Genomic DNA, 14,181 nt, shown 5'->3' on the forward strand with positions numbered 1-14,181 from the left:
CAATTTGCTTACCTCCCAAATAGGTCCACAGACGATGCAATCTCAACCACACTGCACACTGCCCAAACCCATCTGGACAAGAGGAATACCTATGTGAGAATGCTGTTCATCGACTACAGCTCAGCATTTAACACCATAGTACCCTCCAAGCTCGTCATCAAGCTCGAGACTCTGGGTCTCGACCCCGCCCTGTGCAACTGGGTGTTGGACTTCCTGACGGGCTGCCCCCAGGTGGTGAGGGTAGGTAACATCTCCACCCCGCTGATCCTCAACACTGGGGCCCCACAAGGGTGCGTTCTGAGCCCTCTCCTGTACTCCCTGTTCACCCACGACTGCGTGGCCATGCACGCCTCCAACTCAATCATCAAGTTTGCGGACAACACGACAGTGGTAGGCTTGATTACCAACAACGACGAGACGGCCTACAGGGAGGTGAGGGCCCTCGGAGTGTGGTGTCAGGAAAATAACCTCACACTCAACGCCAACAAAATTAAGGAGATGATTGTGGACTTCAGGAAACAGCAGAGGGAGCACCCTCCTATCCACATCGATGGGACAGTAGTGGAGAGGGTAGTAAAAAACAGCTTCTATCTCAAATCCATCAGACTGTTAAACAGCCATCACTAACATTGAGTGGCTGCTGCCAACACACTGACTCAACTCCAGCCACTTTAATGAGAATTGATGTAAAATATATCACTAGCCACTTTAAACAATGCTACTTAATATAATGTTTACATACCCTACATTATTCATCTCGTATGTATATGTATATACTGTACTCTATAATCTACTGCATCTCTATGTAATACATGAATCACTAGCCACTTTAAACTATGCCACTTTTATATGTTTACATACCCTACATTACTCATCTCATAAGTATATACTGTACTCAATACCATCTACTGTATCTTGCCTATGCCGTTCTGTACCATCACTCATTCATATATCTTTATGTACATATTCTTTTATCCCTTTTCACTTGTGTGTATAAGGTAGTTGTTTTGGAATTGTTAGGTTAGATTACTCGTTGGTTATTACTGCATTGTCAGAACTAGAAGCACAAGCATTTCTGTACACTCACATTAACATCTGCTAACCATGTGTATGTGACAAATACATTTGATTTGATTTTGACACACACACACATGGATATTGAGTCCCCACATACCCACACATACACTTTCACACTTCACATATGCTGCTGCTACTTTGGTTATACTGAATATTCAGACCCATTGACTTTTTCCACATTTTGTTACGTTACAGCCTTATTCTAAAATGGATTCAATCTTTTTTTTTTGCTCATCAATCTACACAATACCCCATAATGACGAAGCGAAAACGGGTTTTTAGAGATTTTTGCAAATGCATTACAAATAAAAACACATACCTTATTTGCATAAGTATTCAGACCTGTTGCTCGAAATTGAGGTCAGGTGCATCCTGTTTCCATTGATCATCCTTGATGTTTATACATCTTAATTGGAGTCCACCTGTAGTAAATTCAATTGATTGGACATGATTTGGAAAGGCACACACCGGTCTAAATACGGTCCCACAGTTGACAGTGCATGTCAGAATAAAAACCAAGCCATGAGGTCAAAGGAAATGTCCGTAGTGCTCCGAGACAGGATTGTGTCGAGGCACAGATCTTGGGAAGGGTACCAAAACATGTCTGCAGCATTGAAGAACCCCAAGAACACAGTGTCCTCCATCATTATTAAAATAAAGAAGTTTGGAACCACGAAGATTCTTCCTCGAGCTGGCTGCCCGGACAAACTGAGCAATGGGGGGAGAAGGGCCTTGGTCAGGGAAGTGACCAAGAACCCGATGTTCACTCTGACAGAGCTCCGGAGTTCCTCTGTGGAGATGTGAGAACCTTCCAGAGAACAACAATCTCTTCAACACTCCAACAATCAGGCCTTTATGGTAGAGTGGCCAGATGGAAGCCACTCCTCATGAAAAGGCACATGACAACCCGCTTGGAGTTTTCCCAAAAAGCATCTAAAGGACCATGAGAAACGAGACTGGTCTGATAAAACCAAGATTAAACTCCTTGGCCTGAATCACAAGCGTCACATCTGCAGGAAACCTGGCACCGTCCCTACGGTGAAGCATGGTGGTGGCAGCATCATGTGGTGGGGCAGGGACTGGGAGACTACAGCTCTCCAGAGCACTCAGGGTCTCAGACTTTGGTGAATGTTCACCTTGAAACAGGACAAGGACCCTAAGCACATAGCCAAGACAACACAGGGGTGACTTTGGGACCTGAATGCTCTTGAGTGGCCCAGCCAGAGCCCTGACTTGAATGAAACATCTCTTGAGAGACCTGAAAATAGCTATGCAGCAACGCTCCCCACCAACCTGACAGAGCTTGAGAGTATCTGCAGAGAGAATGGGAGAAACTCCCCAAATACAGGTGTGCCATGCTTGTAGCGTCATACCCAAGAAGACTCGAGGATGTAATTGCTGCCAAAGGTGCTTCAACAAAGTACTGAGTAAAGGGTCTGAATACTTATGTAAATGTTTGTTTTTTGTATTTCCCCCACATTTTTGCTCTGTCGTTATGGGTTACTGTGTGTAGATTGATGAGGGGGGACAACAACTTAATCCATTTCAGAATAAGGCTTTAACGTAACAAAAGAAACTGCACATATATACTGTATTACCTCAACTACCTCCTACCGTTATTTTTTAATGCCATATCCTTTGTGGTTGAATCTGTGTTTGAAATTCCCTGCTCGGCTGAGGATCTTACAGATTTTTTATTTTATTTACCCTTTATTTAAATTCTTATTTACAATGACGGCCTACACCGGCCAAACCCGGATGACGCTGGGCCAATTGTGCACCGCCCTATGGGACTCCCAATCACGTCCGGCTGTGATACAACCAGGGTGTCTGTAGTGACGCCTCAAGCACTGAGATGCAGTGCCTTAGACCGCTGCGCCACTCGGGAGCAGATTATTGTATGTTTGGTGTAAAGAGATGAGGTAGTCATTAACAGTTATGTTAAACACTATTATTGCACATAGTGAGTCCAGGCAACTTATTTGACTTAAGCACATTTTTACACACAAGCTTAATTAGGCTTGCCACAACAAATAAGTTGTGTAATTATTGACTCAAGACATTTAATTATGAAATAATTTGTACAAATTTCTAAAAACATAATTCCACTTTGACATTATGAGGTATTTGTGTGTAGGCCAGTGACATTTAAAAAAACAACACACAAAAAATTCAGGCTATAACACAACAAAATATGGGAAAAGTCCATGGGTTTCTGAAGGCACTGTATCTCTCCCATACTTCACAATGACTTTAATGCTTTTTCTCTCTTGTTCTCCCTGACAGAAATGGAGGGACCTCAACGTGATCAGTAGTTTACTGAAATCCTTCTTCCGGAAACTTCCAGAGCCCCTTTTCACAAATGGTGAGTCACTGAACACAGTGTAAATGCATGTCTGTAAAGAAGAGACAATGTGTTAAGGAAGTTGTTAATAAATCACGTATTTATTTATAGTATGCCTTATTGCTCCATGTTCGGTCTTGGTCACTAGAGATACTAAGTGATTCTTATATTCCTTTTCCAGAAAAATATGCAGATTTTATTGAAGCCAATCGAACAGAAGACTCAGTGGAGAGGTTAAAAGAACTCAAGAGGCTGGTAAGTTACAGCTCATGCTATGAGGGTTTATGTTTGATCTGTAGCATTTTAATTGAATTTGAATTGTTTAGAATTGTTGCATTCTAGCATTTGAAGGTTGGTCCTCTTCACAGATTCTTGAATTGCCTGATCATCACTATGAAACCCTCAAATTTCTCTCTGGACACCTCAAGTTGGTCTCTGAAAACTGTGAGAAGAATAAGGTATGTTCGCTTGAGGGTTTAAAAGTATTGAGAAATGGAGCCTTTTGTAATGGAGCGGCCTCGTGTATATGGACTGGACAGGAAGCCACTTTTGCTCATCTCTCCCCCCAGATGGAGCCTCGTAACTTGGCCATCGTGTTTGGTCCAACCCTGGTCAGAACCTCGGAGGACAACATGACCAACATGGTCAACCACATGCCGGACCAGTGCAAGATAGTGGAGAACCTCATTCAGCAGTACGACTGGTTCTTCACTGAGGGGGACGATGACCCTGTTGTACGTAGCAGCTCGCTCTCTCACTTCTAAACATAAATCTCATTCCTCTCAGCTGGTAATGGCACATAATGTTAAAAGTTTGTTGTGTGATGTAGTTGATGTTTGTTGGTCTTGCAGGTTGCCTGAAGTGTTGTTTGAGGTTCTCTCTCCATCCCTCTTTCCTCCTCTACTTCAACACGATCTCCATTCATCTCCTTCGTTGAATCTCTCTCTCCTCTAGACCTCAGTGGAACAAGAGAGCACAGTGCAGTCTCAGCCTGTGCCCAACATCGACCACCTGCTGTCCAACATCGGCCGGACCACAACCACCTCCTCGCCCGGGGAAGTCTCAGGTAACTCAGCTGAAGCTCATTGATACCACACCTGGAGAGGATGTGAATACAACACTCCTGTTAGTTTGACTACATGTACCAGATTTACTAAAGTGTAAAACAAAGTATACTAATTAGCTTCAGGGAAAGTGATCCAGGAAATGTGTGTATGTTTAGCGATGTATGTGTTTGTTAGTCCTAAAGTAAGAGGCTTCTTGTTTGCTTTCCATCAGATGATCAAATGCTAAAGTTAAGCAAGTTTACTTTAAAGTGTCATGCTTTTGTAAAGGCAAACTGTTTTAGTCATTTTTGGTGGAAGGATTTTGGGTTACCCAATTGGGAATTGCAACAACAACAAAAAATTGTTGGCAAATGCTGTTAAGCCTTTTGTTTTGGATAAAGGTCTGTTTCGTTATGTCATTATTCTTTTTTAATTTCTATATTTCTTTCCCAGTTCCATCTTATGCTTTCTTATGTTTCCTTTTTTTCTTTGCTCGTTGTTTTCCTCCCCGTGCTTTCCTCCTTATCTTGAGATGACGACTCCTTTTCTTTCAGTTATTTTCTTCCCCCCCCCTCCTCCCACATAAACCCGGCATGTTCTTTCCCCCAAAAACAACAAACCAACAAAACAACAAAGTGGAAGTGTTAACCCTTCTGACCCCTACCCTTGGTTTGTGTGTAGTGTGTTTTTTTCTCCCTTGTCCCTGTCCAGCACTCACACATTGACCCAATCTGACACAGGCCAAGTGGGCGGCGTCTATCACTCGCTGATGTCACTGGTGGACTCTGTAATGTCAGTGGTGGACAGCTGGGACTGTAGGAAGAAGGACGATGAGTGTTGTCACCAGTGTAGCTGCCTAGTCTGCAGAAACCCTCAGCTCTGTTAAATTGGGGGTGAAACATGAAGGAGAGGAGAAAAACAAAAAGAAAAACGGAAAGAAAGAGAAGTCGATGTTTTGTCATTTCCTGTCTGTTGTGCACGTTTTTCATATTTCCCCCCAAAAATCTAAATACCTAATAACCTGAAGGTTACATACAGCAGTGCCTGCTGTACTTTCTACTGAAAGCCTTTCTGCTGTCTCTTGTCTCTAAAGCTGATCGCGAGGACAAGTAGCATGGTACGGTCAAACCACAGGTTTCACAACCGCCCGCTCATGTGGCATTACTGTCATGGCGTCTGAGTGGGGGTGCGGGGGGTTGTAGTGTTGTAGTGGTGTTGGGCTGAGCTGGCTGTTGTCAAACACACTGAAATGACATCTAGGAGAGATCAGCACCTCGTTAGACCCACACACTCACCACATACACAGACTAGGGTGGTTCGATAGATACCAGTGAGGTGGTAAGCAAAGTGGCTCTGATGGCATTCGTCCCTTACGTCCCTTCAGCCTCTTTCTGCCCTCCTGTCACGTTTGAGATAGACACCATAGGGGTGAATCTCTTAACATATTTTCGTATACTCTTTCTCCCCGTCTCCTCAAAACGTCAGATGGAAGCAAGGGCAGCATTGGAGGACAAGGTTTGAGGAGATCTCTCCTTGCTTCCCTCTGTCGTTTTGTGGGCGAGGACGCAAAAACAAATCTAGCAAAGACTTCTGAGATTCACCCCCAGTCTTATCAATGAACCACTGTTCTTTCAGCATCAGAAACACCAACTACAGCCAAACACTGCCACCTAGCTACCTCCTTGTCTTTCACAGCTACATACTTCTACCCCAATGCCTCAACCATCCACATCTATCAAATACCCACCTCCCCCATCAAAAGCCTTGCGTAGCACACTGATATACGCACCAGTTTGAGTCAATTCCACCTAAATTCCAGTTGATTCAGGTAAATAACATTTCCTATGTGGAGATATTCCATGTCCAATTCAGCTGACATGAATTTAAATGAAATTGACCCCAACTTGGACACGCACAACTCGAAATTAAGCGCACACACTTAAGTCGTACCCTCCACACTATTGTGACTTGATAGTGGTAGTATTGATGCGGTAGGAAATGGTTTCTTTTACATTTTCTTTGATAAGGTTTTTGTACTGTCCTTGTTTTATAGTGTTTATGGTCATCGGTCATTATTCAATTGACTTAGACTAACATGTTCGAGTGCTACAGGGATTGTAAAACCGAGCTCTGGACATATTGCACAACCTGTCCATTCTATGGCTAACTTGCATGGGTGGAACTACTGACTTAACACGGCTCTGTCCCCTTAACTCTGGTTGTGAAGACTTGTCATCCCTTCCTCTGTGATTGATACCTCTCAGTTGGGATAGAATGCCCTGTTGCTATTGGCTGTCTATGTACTGTGACTGACGTAACCTGTGGTCCGTGATGTGTTGATGTCGTCCCATTGGGTACATCCTGTTATGAGCATGAGCTGCTTCCTGTCCTAATGCGCACTGCCGGGTTTCATCTTCTTCCTCTCATCCCTCCATTACTGGCCTCCTCTTCTTCCACTCATGGGCGGAGTCTTTCTTCAGCGTTTCCTTCGTCCATCTCTGTGGGCTACAAATATCTTCACTGTCTGTTGAATCTACTGCCCCCTCATGGTGCAGGTTTCTGTCTCTTCTTCTCTCTACCCTGTGATCTCCCTACAGTCGCTCTCCCTTGATACTTGTTCAGATTATATATGTCTTAAAGGATGTTACTAATGCCCCTCTCCTCTCTCACAGATTCAACGTGTAGTGACTCCTCCAAATCAAAGGTATGTGGCACTGGAGTGTCTGGCTGTCTCTTGCTTCCTATTTGATGTTAATTACCTTCACTAAGTAAAGAGATCTAAAAGGCCTTGTCCTGCTCACTGGAATGTTCTACCGTTTACATTTTAGACATTTAGCAGATGGTCTTATCCGGTGTGATTAGCAATTGACCATGCCGTTTAAGAGCAGACTTGGCGAAATTCCTCATTTAAGAACAATTGTGTTTTAATGTAATACGACGTCCTGGTACTCTGTCCCAGCAGGGCTTGTGGGGGTCTGGGAAGGACCAGTGTAGCAGGGAGATGCTGCTCTCTTCTTTCTTTGTCAGCCGCAAGCGTAAAAAGCCCAAGGACAAGACTCAGCCCAGCAGCTCTGACGACGACCTGGATGCCGTGTTTGATAAGAAGGAGGAGCCAGAGCCGAGCCACCAGGCCCTCCACCCCGCCTGGTCCCCAGAGAGCCAGACAAAAGAGGAGGAGGAGGAGGAGAGGGATGTCGAGGACGTCAGTGAGAGAGAGGTACAGCCTGGGGACAGGTTCCAAACCAACGGGAAAGAGTCCCGTTCAGACAGCCTCATGTCTCAGCCCTCTCCCAAACACAACCCCAGCTTCCGTACATCCTCCACCTGCTCCCCCTTTGCCTCACCGTCCCGGTCCCCCAGACTTGGCTACCGCAGCCAGGTAGCACACCAGTCTTCCCTGTCGGACCCTCCCTCCAACTACGACGAGGTCTCAGACCTGGGCACCATGGACAGCACCAGCTCCCAGGCATCTGTCACAGGTCCCAGGGTGAGACATGGCAGGACGGGGGGCTTGGGGCCAGAGACTGGGGCCAGCGGCCTAGGGGCAGAGGTCAGCTCCATTACCTCAGACTACTCCACCACCTCCTCCATGACCTTCCTGACAGGGGCCGATCTGAGCACGCTCAGTCCAGAGGTTTGCTCGGTGGCCGAGAGCAGGGGAGGAGACGACGCTGATGATGAGCGTAGTGAGCTGATTAGTGAGGGCCGGCCCATGGAGACGGATAGTGAGAGTGACCTATCAGTGTTTGTTGTGGGCGGGAAGGAAGCAGGGCCGGTGGAGAAGATCTGCCAATCAGATGTGTTGGATGCCCCCAGGCCCCTCCCCTCCCACAGACTCATTGAATGTGACACTCTCTCCAGGAAGAAGTCAGCAGCGCGGCAGAAGACTGACAGCGAGTCCTCATTGGACGGAGGGCGGAGTGACAAGGACTCCACTAGGCTGTCTTGTGTTCCGGGGGCAGTTAAGGTGCGTTCCACTGACAGCCTTAGCTCCTCCTCCCGCAGCGAGTTGGAGGTGGGGGCTGAGCCTGCGTGGCGTCTCAAAATTACAGACCGGCTGAAGTTCCGTCTGCTGACGTCCGTAGACGACATGTTCGGGGTGGGTTCCCAGCGGAGCCGCTCTCCAGAGGGACGCAGGGAAAAGAAGAAGAACATCAGACGCAGACACACCATGGGAGGCCAGAGGGACTTTGCTGAACTGTCTGTGATGGGGAACTGGCAGGAGGGCGGGATGGGCGGGGGCTCGCGGGCGGAGCTGTCGGCCGTGGACCGGCTGAAGCCAAAGTGTTCTTCCCAGGACTTCTCCATCCGGGAGTGGATTGCCCGCGAGCGCCACCGCACCTCCAACCCCGAGGTCAGCCTGGACTTCACTGAACACCAGGGTGCGCCGCTCCTCTTCTGCAGCCCCGACCCCAACCAGGCCCAGGAGGCTCTGTCGTCGTCCCTCTCAGAACCCCTCTCACCACGCCCGGCTCCAGCTGCGCTACTGAACGGAGACGTAGGCCCCCAGAATAAAAGCCTGAGCCTGTCGGCCACTGCACACCCACACAAACTCTCTGGTGCCCAGGTGGTCCACTCTCGCTTCTACCAGTACCTGTGAGAGGGGGTGTCGTCTGTCTGTGAGATGTGTATGTGTTTGATCATCTGTGTCTGAGACCCATGGATGTGGATGATTTATTTTGTAATTAACCGGTGAGCATGTTCGTGTACTGTGAAGTGACTTCTGAGTGTGTGTGTGTGCGAAGAGTCTGTTTGGTGGTGTGTATGTTTGTACTCTTAGAATGTTTACTTCACAGGGGTGGTTTGTGTTACTCAACACAACACGGCATGGAACAAAACATTCAATTCATGTAGGTATATTTTTCTCCATTTTCATGACAAATGAAAGAGTTTGGGATGGGCGTTGGGGTAGAGATATCGTCACTCCTAACAGAAATTCCTGTTTTGCTGAAGGTAGTGACTCGAGGGCCTCTTGCTCATGGATGAACTGATGAGTCTGAAGGTTAATTGGTGTAAGGAAGTTTAAACATGGCTGGCGTTAAAGATTGTGAACAGGTTGGCGAAGTGGCTTTAAGATACAGTAACTGACTAGTAGGATGATTAGGAGGTACAGGGAACGTTTGTAAAAGTATTGCAGTGGAGCTGTGTTTGTTGTAAAGAGGGTCTGTTGGTTAAAAGTGAGTCCTTCAGTAACCAAATGAAGAATGTACAACGTGCTTGCTGTAATACTGACTGAAGCTTTAGTTGCTTGTGTTCTCATTTTAAATTGTACATATCCCCCTTCCCCCCTCTCTTTCTCTCTCTCTCTCTTTTCTCCTCTCTCTTTCTCTCTTCTCTCTCTTTTCTCTCTCTCTTTTCTTTCTCTCTTCTCTCTCTCTCTCTCTCTCTCTCTTCTCACTTCTCTCTCTTTTCTCTTTCTTTCTCTCTTTCTCTCCTCTCTCTCTCTTTCTTATCTCTCCTCTCTTTCTCTTCTCTCTCTCTTTCTCTCTTTTCTCTTCTCTCTCTCGCTTCTCTCTTTTCTTTCTTTCTTTCTTCCTTCTTCTCTCTCTTTCCTCTTTTTCTCCTCTCTCTCCTCTCTTTTCTTTCTCTCCTCTCTCTCTCTCTCTTCCTCTTTCTCTTTCTTCTCTCTCTCTCTACTTGAAGGGAGCTTTTATTTTCAGGGTAGCCTGTGTTTTGGACTGCCATATGTGCTCTATTGCCGCCGTCAAGTGGACTAACGACGTCATGAAAATACGAGAATTACTTTTTATTCCACCCTTTTAAGTGATAGAAAAGGAGCAGTAAACAACTACTTCCCTCTATTGCAATATGCTGTGTATTTGTTGATATGCTTGTGGTTTCATGCTTCAGTCAGTTACTGACATCAGACTGCTTTGAAATTATCGAGAGGGAGAAGAAATTGAATAATCAAATCTGAAATCATGTTTCTTCGCAATAGAAAGTGCCTCAATGAACTGTAAAGGGTGCAATATCGTCTTTGTTGAGATGCATAAAGATGTTACTACGAATGCCATTTTTATCGTTGACTAACACTGTCATTCTACAGGTTCTGTCTTACACAGAGAAGAACGCTGGGCTTCCATTCCTTAGGCATTCCACTCTGGTCTTAACATGTTTTATACTTTTTTCCTTTTGTTTTGGATTTTAACACAACTTGAATTTTAAATATTTCTGTAAAAAAAAAAGAGTAACTTAAATGTGTATATAAATGCCATGTTTTAGCTGCTTTTTTGTTTCATTTCCATCAAATTGAATTTTTTTGTAAGGTAAAAAGTACAGTATTGTGAGATGTTGCTGATTGGAGCCTGATGGTATGTGTGGGTGTTAAGTCTAGTGGTTATCTTGGGAGAGATCCCTCCCTGCATATGAAGAGGCTTCATTGAACTGCTGGACCATTTGTATCAATATACCCTGTTCACACTCTGAGTGGAGGGGCCACGGGCTCCTAAAACACTGGAAATAAATCTTATCAATGGCTAAAAGGGCACGGCTGGTGTTTCAGAATCTCCTGCACTCCCTAGTTAGTTCCTATTAAAGAGCATTGGTCTGTTTCTTGCATGGTGTCCTACCATAACTGATGTTGCTTGTGTCTGGTAGGAGCTAACGTCCTTTAGTTGTGCCCCTTTTGACCACTGGGGGGCAGTGTGTCCAAGCAAAGCAAAGCCACCAAGAACAAAATGTACTCGGATAAATTTGAAAATGCTTTATGTACAAGTCGCACACACATAGTTCAGGACTTTTCAACAATGTAAGATTTATACATTTTGTACATCAGCTGACTAGAAACTTTCACTGACAATACTAACAGAAATGACATCTCGACGGACATTCAAGCTGTTTAACAAATAACCAAACATTGTAACTTGCCAAATTAGAAAAGATACACTGAATGTGCCTCAAGAACTTTTGATGTCGTTACAACAGCCAGACCATGTTCAGGTGTCTATTTTACACAAGCACAACATTACTGTGTTATAGTACATATATAATGGGTGTTATAAAATCACATGTTCCTACATACGGACTGGTCAGATTGTAACGATTCAACTGAAGTCATTACATGTCATGTACAATATGTTTATATATAACTATAGAGCTCCACATGTGCCTGCAGTTGTTGGCGGAAGGACAGCTGGCGGCTGGCTTTGACCAATCTTGCTTACATGAAAAATGAAAAGTTATGTTTCCATTGAAGGGTTTATAGTCCCTGACATGAATACCTTGGTTAACCCCTAGTAGTAAGGCACAGTGTCAAACAACACTAGAGCTCCATTCCAAATGAAAATAAATGTCCTACTGAATGTAATAATCCATAAGAGGTCAAAATAGTTAAACATGTAGTCTCAAACATTGTGTCCTCATTTGGAAAGGACATCCAAATGTAGCCACCGTACATCAATTCAAAGCCATACTGAACATTACAAACCCCAATTAAGAGAAATAAATGCTACTGCTGTTTTAGTATCATGGATACAATCCTCAGAAAGTTGTTGGTGAATTGTCATTTATAATGATGGTACCAACAATGGGTAGCTCCTGTATGTTCCCTCCATCTTTACTGCATTGGAATTGATTCGCCATGATATTTGGGAAGGGAATATGGGATATTTTGTGCTGCATCCCTACATGGATGTCGTTGGGGTGGTTCACTACAGAATCTGATATTCACAGGTGGGTTTACTGGTCTCCTTCAGTGACCAGTTTATTTGGTCCAGAAAAAGAACTTCGAGGACTGCACACAAGTTCCCCTACGAATGTTATGGCTAATCAATTCCAATGCAGTAAAGATGGAGGACAGGGGTGGTACCTGTTTTTGGTACCATCGTCAAATTACATAATTCACCAACCACCAGAACGTTTCTGATTGTTTCCGTGATTCCGGTGTTAACCTCTTAAATGTAAAGTACCCATTATTTGGGGACCCTATTTAATTTTTCAGTTCAGTCTGGTATGAGAACGGTAGCCCCTATTTGCAAAAGCAGGGTGTCTGCGGAAAGCGGAGTGTCTTTGCTGTTCTCTGCCTTAAAAGCTTTGGTGAGTTACTGCCATATATGGGCAGGCCGAGCCGTTGACCTCGTTTCAAGATGTCTGCTACCTACATTCCGGTTCGCCTTGTGAGGCATAAAAGAAATCAACACGGAATACGTTGATTCACACCGTAAACCAGGATACCACATGAGGATGTCTTATTAGTCTGCATGTGACCTACAGTTATTGATCACCACCCCCGTTGATTTTACATAGCGTTTTCACCAAACAGCAAAGGTAAACTTCGATTGGGTCTGTGTTTGAGCTATAGCTAACTGGGGGTATGACATTAATCTCAAGGTTGGTAGGAACAAATCGAGCCTATTGCCAAATGTATCTGATGACATATGACTTAATGGCAACATCGAGTCACTATTTTTGCGCATGAAAAATATGATGAAAACACATTGGAAATCCCCTGTATGTCCCGACACCCCGAAAATGTTTGAGAGAGGTTGGTGTTGTAGAAATTTAGTTTTTATAGTGAACATTAACTTTTGGGCACATCCAGTGTGCAAAAACAGTGCAATTACCACATTTGGACACTTTGGAGAGGTTGAAAGGACACTTGAATAACACCATCACAATGTTTGAGTGAGGTTGAAATTGTGTTTTATACTGAACAAATCGCATTAAGGGATTCCGAATATGTAATAGCACTGAAATTATCTAATTTACAGACATATGCCGCTTTGGAGAGGTTTAGGGACACTTGGAAACGTTCTGTGACCACACTTACTAAAACATCTGCCATTTCTAGTTGTTAGGTCTATCAATCCCATTTTTTTCCTGATATTGTTCACATGTTGTGGAAGCCAGCATATGTGTTTCCAGCTCTTGGCATCAATAATTCACTTATAGCTTGTTTTGAAAGATTACTTTCAAAATAAAATAAAAATTATTTTGTGTGTGCTTGATCTTGTGTATTCTGAACTATGTAACTCCTATCTTCTGATCATCTCCCAGATGTCTTCTTTTCAAATATACCACGTTTTTGCATGTCAGAATTATGCAATTACACATGAATAGTAGTTACCTTTGAGTATTTCTATTTAGGAGAAAATCTACATTTTGCCATTACATCTAAGAGGATAAAAACAGCAGCACAATTTGATGTCTGCTGGCCAGTCCAGTTGTCAGCCAACCAGAAGTGATGAAGAAGAGGAAAAGGGTGAGGTGTGAGGTTATTGGTACATGCAGGTACTGTGCCCTAAAGAGAAGCCCAAATTATACAGAGGATGGAGTAGGTTAGCCTGATCCTAGATCTGTTTCACCAATGCCAACTCTAAATGATCATTAGCTGACCAGCTGAGTTGGCAAGACGGCACAAACAGATCTGGAACCAGGCTATGGGTGGGGTTAATGAGTTGAGAAAGATTTGTTGCATATTGTGCTGTAGTAACTGGCTAGAGCGTTAACCATGTGCCAGCTGGTTTAACCATCTCCCTCATCCTCCTTGTCCTTCTCTTCCTCGCTCGGTAAGTCCGGCAGTCGGAAACACTCCTCAAAGAAGTTGACCAGTGATTGGCTCAGGTGTTGCCGAGTGCCATCGCTATGCAGGAAGTGTCCCTCGTCTGGGTAGATCTACAGTACAAAAACAGAAAATAATGTAGGTAACACAATATTTGACACCCTGCTCATTACGCCTTCATTGCAATGTCCTAAACATGTCGTAAAGCTAAACTG

At 44.4% G+C, this 14,181-nt stretch overlaps 2 protein-coding genes across 6 annotated transcripts in view; one reads left to right on the plus strand and one right to left on the minus strand.

The window, feature by feature from the left end:
- The window catches only part of LOC135558767 (rho GTPase-activating protein 21-like), an 86,778-nt gene extending 75,755 nt beyond the window's left edge, over positions 1-11,023 (plus strand). For 4 of the 5 annotated variants that reach the window (XM_064992871.1, XM_064992872.1, XM_064992876.1 and 1 more), the window contains 7 exons: positions 3,364-3,442; positions 3,603-3,676; positions 3,790-3,879; positions 3,991-4,155; positions 4,376-4,487; positions 7,140-7,171; positions 7,427-11,023. In XM_064992871.1, the coding sequence (XP_064848943.1) occupies positions 3,364-3,442; positions 3,603-3,676; positions 3,790-3,879; positions 3,991-4,155; positions 4,376-4,487; positions 7,140-7,171; positions 7,427-9,067 (2,193 nt within the window). In that variant the 3' untranslated portion in view covers positions 9,068-11,023. The remainder of the gene's footprint in view (positions 1-3,363; positions 3,443-3,602; positions 3,677-3,789; positions 3,880-3,990; positions 4,156-4,375; positions 4,488-7,139; positions 7,172-7,426) is intronic. The other variant, XM_064992873.1, reaches the window with a different exon arrangement.
- Positions 11,024-11,155: 132 nt separating this feature from the next.
- LOC135558768 (dipeptidyl aminopeptidase-like protein 6) overlaps positions 11,156-14,181 on the minus strand; it is a 128,298-nt gene continuing 125,272 nt past the window's right edge. The window contains exon 26 of the mRNA XM_064992877.1: positions 11,156-14,079. Coding sequence (XP_064848949.1) covers positions 13,930-14,079 — 150 coding nt within the window. The 3' untranslated portion in view covers positions 11,156-13,929. The remainder of the gene's footprint in view (positions 14,080-14,181) is intronic.

Source organism: Oncorhynchus masou, chromosome 17 (assembly GCF_036934945.1).
Source record: "Oncorhynchus masou masou isolate Uvic2021 chromosome 17, UVic_Omas_1.1, whole genome shotgun sequence".
Lineage (NCBI taxonomy): Eukaryota > Metazoa > Chordata > Actinopteri > Salmoniformes > Salmonidae > Oncorhynchus > Oncorhynchus masou.